General features: G+C 33.5%; 1 protein-coding gene and 1 non-coding gene across 2 annotated transcripts; one reads left to right on the top strand and one right to left on the bottom strand.

Annotated features, from left to right (window-relative positions):
* Positions 1 to 291: 291 nt before the first annotated feature.
* LOC127831873 (uncharacterized) lies at positions 292 to 3,280 on the bottom strand. Its single transcript, XM_052356946.1, has 3 exons — positions 3,114 to 3,280; positions 2,265 to 2,401; positions 292 to 815 (listed from the first exon to the last, which is right to left on the bottom strand). Exons 1-3 carry the CDS (start codon positions 3,169 to 3,171, stop codon positions 681 to 683), a joined length of 330 nt encoding a protein of 109 aa, XP_052212906.1. The 5' UTR covers positions 3,172 to 3,280; the 3' UTR covers positions 292 to 680.
* A 4,819-nt stretch (positions 3,281 to 8,099) lies between these two features.
* Positions 8,100 to 8,189, top strand: Trnaf-gaa (transfer RNA phenylalanine (anticodon GAA)). The gene is given in 2 exon segments: positions 8,100 to 8,136; positions 8,154 to 8,189. It is a non-coding gene; the product is annotated as a tRNA-Phe (tRNA).
* The last annotated feature ends 1,560 nt before the right edge of the window (positions 8,190 to 9,749 follow it).

The raw sequence follows: 9,749 nt of genomic DNA on the forward strand, positions 1-9,749 counted from the left end.
TTGAAAGTTCAAAATAAACATAATATTTGGAAAAATCACTGTGAACAGTCGATGTAGTAATTCTTTTAATTGGTTTTTCGCATATCATGAAATGGACTTCGTTAAAATGAGTGTGGCATTGCATTTTACATAGGTCGATATATGCTGGATACCAGAATTTCCGTATGAAAACAACAATTTTACGTTAAGTCCATTTTTGTTTCGTAAAGAATAAATAATTTCGTGGCTGTTGAAGGCGTTTGTTTTTCGATTTCTTGACGTCTGACTTCTGCATACTTTTAACAAAAAGTATAATGCAATAGTATTTATTAGTAGTACAGAAGACACAGATTCGGAGTATAAATATAAATTAATTTAGAAAATCAAATTTAACCGTCAATGGTCTATTTATCGAAGGAACCTTGCATCAAACAGTCAATTTTGCTGATAACATTTGAAATAGAAAACATTCTAGAAACAACAAAATGTGTTAAATCGGATTTGAACAAATAATACTAAATATTTGATTTCTGATTACACATGAAAATCCATTCGATGATTAGGGTAAAGGTGTCAATACAACTCAAACAAATCTAAAGCTGAAGTTAAAACATAGTTATAATATACACAAATTGAATGTCTTAGTAGAAGGGGTCGTTACGGCTTCAGCTGGCGTTCACGTTAAAGCGGCGTAAGTAGCTTTAGAAGTCGTATGTGCATCTCTCGTTGAGTTCTTGTACGATTCTCTCGCACGTGCCGTAATCTTTAATGTGCTCTGGAATCATCGAGACGACGCCGAAAGGGCTATTGGCGTTGCTCACGATGAAGTGGTTGCCCTGATAGTTGATTGAAATATAGAGTAACTTATACATGGTATATACGTTAAGCCCGTTATACTTTGTTTAATTAATCCTTTTCGTAATTTCTAAATTGTTTTGTTAAATATCTTTTGCCGATAAGTAAAATTTAATTCTTCAATGATACCCGCCTATTGTCATTAAAAACATATGACAAATGCCAATATGTCCGAAACTTTGTTTGGGTTCATTCATCATAAATGGGAAAATAACAGATTTGAAGAAAGACGTTCAGAACATAAGAAAATAAAATAAAATATAGTTTTTATTTAAAATTGCACATATATGTAAAAAATCATCTTGAAATCGAACTAAGTTTCGCACCATCGTTGTTTATATGTCAAGAATTATTTTTTGTGTTATTCGGGTGTGTGACTAGAGACGAATATGGCATAAATCCTGTTTCAAATCCTTCGAACCAGATTTCCAAACGCGCTGCTTTTTGACGGATAAATCGAATAATTCTTCCACAATGCGACCAATGACACACAAACAACACAAAGGCCTATCCTGCTTATACGCTTTAAAAGTATAAATCAGACCACTATATACAAAAAACAACAACTTAAATCAACGAAACTACACTTGAACCAATAAACTGCAAACCTCGGAGTTATCGCAACAAAATTCCAAGCAATGGCAATTGACCGATTAACACATATACAGATATAATATATCTTCATTCTATCATATACCAAACATAGCAAACATGTCAAGTCTTCCTGTAGGGTTTAAAATGATAGCTCATAAATACAATAAATAACCAAGACAACTACCTTCAATTCAAGTTACTTCTCGTAAAACAGTAAACTTTTAACCTCGGTATCGGACTGTTCGCATCAAAATTCAATTTTATTAGCCAATTAACACAAATTTAATTGAAACTTATTTATGAATGCAACAAGTGCACCAATCGCAACAAAAAGCTCAATCCTCCCTTTACTTTTTGAAAGGATTACAAGTACAATTGTATCCGATTACTTCAGTAAAATGTCTTGGATAACAACCAAATGTACAAACCTTAGTTTATACTATCTATATTTTAGCACACGTTTAAACGATTAGTATTCTTAGAACACTATGCATGTCAATGTGGCATCATACAAATTTGAGAGAAATACCGTTGCGCTGCTCTGGGAAACCGATGTTATTTATTTAATTGTTTGACATTATGTTTGCATCTTAAGTAGTTTGAATGATACCTTATGCTAGAATAATAAATCCCTTAAGAGGTAAGTGTATCGAAAAGTAGAAGGTTGTCATGCTAGACACAAAACATTAGAGCACGCGTCATTTTCAGATGTTTCTAAGCCTTGCAGGATTAAATGTAATCTTAAAAAATAAAATTCACCCAATATGCTCTTTATTTTTAAGAAAAACAAATAAAATATCGTTTGCTGTTTACTCGTAAATCAGTTGACTACAAACCTTGTAGTGTTCCTGGAGTCCACAGTCGGTCGCAAAGTTCCGCAGCGTCTCGCTGCTGCAGTCGTCAGGAACCTGTAGTGGACTGGCGCTGAGCTTGCTGTGTGTAGGATGGTCCCACCCGGCAAGGTGGCATGCACCTGAAGGCAGAACAAGAATGCTGTGTCTTTCTTACTGATGAACACTTATCATATCATGTGAATATAACACAATTATGTATTGTGGACATAATGGATTTTGTGGTGAAAGAACTACATGCTCCTGTATGTTTCTTTTGCATTCATGTGGCACTGTTCCAAATTTGGCGTTTTTCCCATTTTCTGACGTATGTTATGTAGGGTTAGCCCAAATATTGTTTGAAGTAGTAAAATGAACAAAATATCAGCGCGATGAAGCACATCGTACATCACTCACTTTGCTGAAGTATATTTATTTATTGAATGTCAAATTATTAGCTGCATATAATAAAAAATATTATAGGGTAGTTGTCGGTGGGCTTTCATTTAAATAATTTATCGCAAACGGAGACAAGTTACGAATTTCATTCCTGCACGTGCTCTACAAAAATTAATTTGTCACCTTTCAGTGATGGTAAAACACGCAAATAAAGCATCTTACCATAATATTAATTCGTGCATGTAGTTGGAGACCATAGTTGCATTCACATGATCACTACATTTTAAAAACAGGCAGACATGTATATAATATATACATTATAACCCTTACATTGTTTACATGATGAAGTCAGATAAAGTAAAACAATATAAAAAAAACAACTTATTATTATTATTATTATTATTTTATTTTTTTATTATTATTTTTATTATTATTATTATTATTAACAAATCTCACCTTGCGCAACGGAGACCATCAGGCCTACCACGAAGAAGAAAACCACAGCCTTGTTCATCTTTGGAGACCAACAGACACAATGATTTTATTTCACAACAATCTGCGATATATATAGAGAAGCATTTCAGTTGTGTCAAGTGTACAAGTGTACAATAGCTCACAAAGTTCCGCAAGGTGTCGCCACTGAAGTCCTCCGGAAACAACAGTGGGATGGGGCTGACTTTGCTCTTAATTCCATCCCACCCGGTACGGCACAGACACAAGTACTTAGGTGTTGATCAAGATATCATTGGTTCAGGTCTACAAACCGAACAGCTCAATGCGTTTACCAAAAACAGTTTCTTTAGTTTTTAATATATAGTTTTTGTGTAATTAAATGGTTTGTTGGTGGAATCCTCTTCAAATGTTTGTGAATTCATTTTTTTTTTATTTTGGAAAATATTAAAATTGACCATTGCATGAAATTTTGAATTGGTAATGAATGAACCCTTTACTAATCTTTGGTCGTGTTTAAGGAACGAAACAATTTGGCCTTTTAATTGTACACAGTGTATTAAGTGTTTTATCAGTTCTAATCTAGGTAGAAAGATATCCTACTGAACACGGATATGTGACTTTGCCAGAGTGATTTTATCCTAATTTGATGGTAAACATCAACAAAAAACTTGAGTTATCTATAAATACAGCAAAATAATTGCAATAAACTATACATAGTGATTGGCTTGTCCATTAGAACAAGGATGTACATCTTGACCTTATGTGTTATCCAGTAATGACGTTTAAGGATGAATGATATTTTTCACTGTATGGTACTTTGTTTATGTTGTCGTAAACAATTAACATATCCACATGGCGTTAAAGTAATACTGATTTCTTTTCTAAAACACACTTCGATTGTTGAATAAATGATAACATTGCTCCCACTATTTACAAAAACATACGTGGAAAGGAAGAAATAACTTACATATACAAATAGGAAAATAAACAATGGACAATGGTGGATGGGGTAATGAATTACCATAACTAAAAACCGAAAAAGTACATTGTCATTTTAAATTATCAAATTATTGACATACTCATGTAACTCATTATCTCTTACTTGAAGATTATCTAATAAGTTGTATTTGTATTTTGATCAATAATTGTTTTAAAAAAATACTGTAAAAGAATAATTGTATTTTGTGTTTTTTTTTAAATTAATTCTTCAAATCGATCTGGCAAATTAACGTCCAAACAAAAAATCTCTTTAATAATTGTTCCAGCAATCACCAAAAAATGACAATAATAGTCAATTAATGTGAACATCCCAATTTATTAGCCCCCATTATGACCCGTTTATTGAATTAATTTTTGAAAGGAAATCCAGAGCCCTGTTTATTGACAATTCATTATTTAAACCTGATTTTTGTACCATTCATTTCACAAAGAAAACAACTTATTGCCAATTTATTATACGTGGGAGCATGATCAGCATCATGGATTACCCATTCATTATAGTTAGGATTAGGTTTCGCAATGTTACGTACCAATTCATTAAACCTTATTATATTGTTTGAATCGTGGGGGGCATATAGAGTGACCTCTGTGCACTATTTACATAAGCATTATCTATTGCATTATCTATTGCGTAACTATTTTCAAAAGTTTGGGCGATAAGAAGCGAACCAAATTTAAGAAAAAAAAAGCTTGGCGTAAAACGACCTGCAATTCAACGAAAATAGAAATAGCACACAAACAATGTTTGTGTGCAAATAACATTAAATAAATAAATAATTTCGTCTACACAAATTTGATCCCGAGGTTTTTGTGCATTGTTCAAGTTAATTTACTTTCAAATTGATATAACATTTATAATTTTGCAGCAATTCCGTCCTTAGTAAAATTGCCGACATTCTTATGGTATAATTGATAAAAGAGAAAACGAAACTCGAAGTTAAAATTGGTGGCAAGTTTGTTGCTTGTTTAAACGTTTTGTTTTGACAAATAATGCTATTAAAGTACAAATATATCAAACTTATTAATACAATCACATATTTTATTCGATTATGTCTAGAGAGAGAGAGAGAGAGAGAGAGAGAGAGAGAGAGAGAGAGAGAGAGAGAGAGAGAGAGAGAGAGAGAGAGAGAGAGAGAGAGAGAGAGAGAGAGAGAGAGAGAGAGAGAGAGAGAGAGAGAGAGAGAGAGAGAGAGAGAGAGAGAGAGAGAGAGAGACAGACAGACAGACAGACAGACAGACAGAGATAGAGACAGAGAGAGAGACAGAGAGAGAGAGAGAGAGAGAGAGAGAGAGAGAGAGAGAGAGAGAGAGAGAGGAGAGAGAGAGAGAGAGAGAGAGAGAGAGAGAGAGAGACAGAGAGAGAGAGACAGAGAGAGAGAGACAGAGAGAGAGAGACAGAGAGAGACAGAGAGAGACAGAGAGAGACAGAGAGAGACAGAGAGAGACAGAGAGAGACAGAGAGAGACAGAGAGAGAAATATATATATAATGGCTAATAGATGGAAATGGTAAACAGTGCTGCACCATGTATTTGAATCAAATATCTTTATATCGTATTGTTTAGGTTAAAATTTACAAACATTATAATATCAGATAACTGACACAAAATGTTCAATACACCGTCGAAGCGTTCGAAATGGTGGAGCGCTTTGTTATGGAAAAGCCCTTGTTAACGTCACCGTGTTTCTCTTCAAATTCTTTTTTTATTACATCAAAAAATGCGGAAAATATAATATTAGTGTGGTCTGTGTCTTTAATATAATTGTATTCCATGGCATTATCCCGTAAACGCTGTGTTATAATTGTAAATCCCATAACTGTATCCCCTGCAATAAAGATATGAATCTTTCATGTCATCCGAACTGTTTCTTATACTTTTGATATTTCTCCGATGTACCCACCTATGCAACCGTTTTTCGTTGAACGTGATATTCAAGTTGTTAAATGTGTATCATTTAAATCTTGTGTTATTTAATAAAAATAGCCCTCTGGATGCACATCATTACCCCTTTAGTTTAGTGCTCAACTATTTGTATCTGTTTTCATCACGCTTAATATTTTGAAGTAATAAAACGTTCAATTTCGGTCAATTTCGTTGTCTCCTATTAAGGAGACTCTCCGCACTTGAGCTGAAATTGCGGACAGATGACTGTCCTTGTTTTTTAAATCCGCGATGTTATCTTAAAAGCCTTGACTTTTTGCGACCGGTTGTTTATCGATATGGCCAAGGTTTTCATCAACATCATTACAACAATTAATAAATGAAACTCCATTTTGTATTAGAAGGAGAGAAATGATATGTTTTCATCATTTTGAATTCGTTTATGTAAGGGAAATATCTCTAGTCGCATTGTCCAACAATCATACAAACGACAAAATCACACGTCTAACAGAAACACCAATGAGTGATACTGGGGTTGCCGCCTTGGAACGGTCATTTTCCAATGGGGTTAGTATCGTTCTTATTGACACAAAAGCTCAATCTTAGCTAAAAGTAAAAACAATCGAAAACCATGTAAACCGACACAAACATCGACAGCAAACGGCAAGTTTGTCTTTATAAAATAAATATAGAAAAAACAATGTTAAATATTTTTATAATTTAAAAAATAAACATTAATTGCTATCAATGGCTTTTAAGTATAAAACCAATGACTGTTTGCTTCCCATATCAGCAAAAGGCAATTGAACTCATCAAGGCTTTCAACTAAATAACATTTCCGGAATGAGTACGGAAAATATGTCCTCATTTAAATACAAACCAAGTAAATATTCAGCTTTACAAACATGAGTGAAATCTTATTTTAGCATGAAGTGTTGGACTGATAAAAAAAACTGCTTCACCCATGTACCAATAACTAGGTCAAAAACAGCGTCCTCAAGAACCGTTAAGAGACGATGGAAAGTTTTACAATCAATAAGTGTCAAGCTTAAAAAACTTGGTGACTGAATAAATGAATATATTATCTCAAATCTGATTTTAAGGTCAAATCCTGATCGCAAAATCAAGCAAAATACAGTGGGCGATGGACAAACAAGAAAACATCCTGTTGGTTTTGAAAAAAACAACTCTTGATCACTTAGAAGATATTAAGTACTTTAATCAGTCGTTCAGATGTTAAAGATAATAACGCGGATCTCTCGATCACCGATCCTTTATATTTAATGCGTTCCCATTTACAATAATACCACTTAAGCTACGCGTTTATCCGTGTTTTAAATCAGTCGTGTGAACGTTTATAAGATCAAGTCACGGATCTCCTGATCACCATACACTTACCATACATTCATATCTCATAAATTCCAAAGGTCATTATCTGATCCCACTAAAAACGCACGTGTTCCATCGATTTGTCACTTAGAATACGGATTTGAAAAGTTGTTTTCTATTTAACGTGAAAGAGACAAGAGCGTTTGTTTATGGTTTGTTTTTATTGATTAATACCCACAGCATTGTTAGTAACATATTTGATTTGATTGCATTTCCCTTAGTCATGCTATTGGCGTCGCTTTGGAGAGCTGCGACTAGTATGCAATGCATTTTTTTCTCTTATGGGATGAGAAGTTATTTTACGGATCAATTTATATATTTTTGTTTTAAGAATATCTTGCATAGTGGTGATTTTTTGTGTAAATTAGTGTAAAAAAGTACTGCATTTGTGGCTATGACATTCTTTTACATTATTTATTGCCAATAAGGCAAAGCTTATTGTTTTAATTAATAACTGATCCACAACTGATCACAGGGGGAAGATCACAGGGACTGGTCAAATACGCGAAACTTTCTGGTTTTGTATAAAAACCGAACATAATCAAAATATATTTATTTTATGGTTTTTCTAATTTGCGTTTTTAGTGGAGAATCAATGCAGTACGATATTTGACGACCTATCGCGCAAGCAAGTTTATTGGAAGGCGTAGTGGTACGAAAACGTACAATGTATTATCGCTATACACAACTTCACCAAATAGCAGTACATAAATGATGTCAGCCGGAATAGCTCAGTTGGGAGAGCGTTAGACTGAAGTTGTTTACGCAACAATCATCTAAAGGCCCCCGGTTCAATCCCGGGTTCCGGCACGAACGGAACAGTTCTGCGGCTGACAATTTTTTTCAGGCAGGTTAATAAATATAATCAAGCTTATTTTATGTTGACATTTTAAAATAGACAGCCATAAAAATACATGGATAATTGATGTGTTGTTTGCATTTATTTGTAAATATAAAAACACGTGTATTTTTAATAAGATATTTAAGGGATGTAAGAAATTTTAATTAACGTTGTCACCACGTTGCATCCATTAATTTTAATAAAAATGTCCAATTGTAGTAAAATGGATTTAAAAATATCTACATTAAATAAAGCTTAATTATATTTATTAACCTGACTGAAACAAATGTCAGCCGCCGAACTGTTCCATTCGTGCCGGAACCCGGGATTGAACCGTGGGTCTTTACATGACTGTTGCGTAAACAACTTCAGTCTAACGCTCTCCCAACTGAGCTATTCTGGCTGACATTCACTTATGTACTGCTATATGGTGAAGTTGTGTATAGCGATCGTTATTATATGTATATTAATAAACTAATACATTGTACGTTTTCGTACCACTACGCCTTCCAATAAACTTGCTTGCGCGAAAGGTCGTCATATATCGTACTACATTGATTCTCTACTAAATAAGCAAATTAGAAAAACCACAAAATAAATATATTTTGATTATGTTTTGTTTTTATACAAAACATCATTTGTTTTTATACAAAACCAGAAAGTTTCGCGTATTTGCCCAGTCCCTGTGATCTTTCCCCTGTGATCAGTTGTGGATCAGTTATTAATTAAAACAATTAGCTTTGCATTATTGGCAATAAATGTTGTAATAAATGTAATAGGCACAAATGCATGACTTATTTACACTAATTTACACAAAAAATTACCATTATACAAGATATTCTTAAAACAAAAATATATACATTGATCCGTAAAATAACTTCTCCTCCCATAAGCGAAAACAAAATGCATTACATACTAGTCGCCGCCCTTCAGGGCGACGCCAACTATACAATTGCCTTTTAGCCAATTGCTGTTGCTGATCTCGTTCGCTTAAGTATCAATTATAACAAAACAATTATCCGACGCAGACTGCTGACGATCCGTTCTTGAAGAAAGAACGAAAAAAGAAAGAAGAAAAAAAGCATTCTGGAATATATATCATCCATGATAAAATTAAAATTCACTTTATTTGAAGTAGTTGTACACTGATCATTTGCCTATAATTGGGAAATTAAAATTATTAAAAAATAATTGAATTATGTTTATTTAAAATTAAAATTCACTTTATTTGAAGTAGTTGTACACTCATCTTTTGCCAATAATTGGATTATTAAAATTATTTTTAAAAATAATTGAATTACGTTTATATTTATATAATTAAGTATGTGTTGGCATATACTGTGTTACAATTGTGGTGTAGCTCTCGGTGATAACGAATGCCTATTGGCAATATTCTCGATCGCTGCTACAATTGGATTCTATAGGCAAGGGTGATTCGATCGCCGCTACAATTGGATTCTATAGGCAAGGGTGATTCGATCGCCGCCACAATTAAATTCTATAGGCAAGGGTGATTCGATCGCCGCTAC

The sequence above is a fragment of the Dreissena polymorpha genome, chromosome 5, assembly GCF_020536995.1.
Source record: "Dreissena polymorpha isolate Duluth1 chromosome 5, UMN_Dpol_1.0, whole genome shotgun sequence".
Classification (NCBI taxonomy): Eukaryota; Metazoa; Mollusca; class Bivalvia; order Myida; family Dreissenidae; genus Dreissena; species Dreissena polymorpha.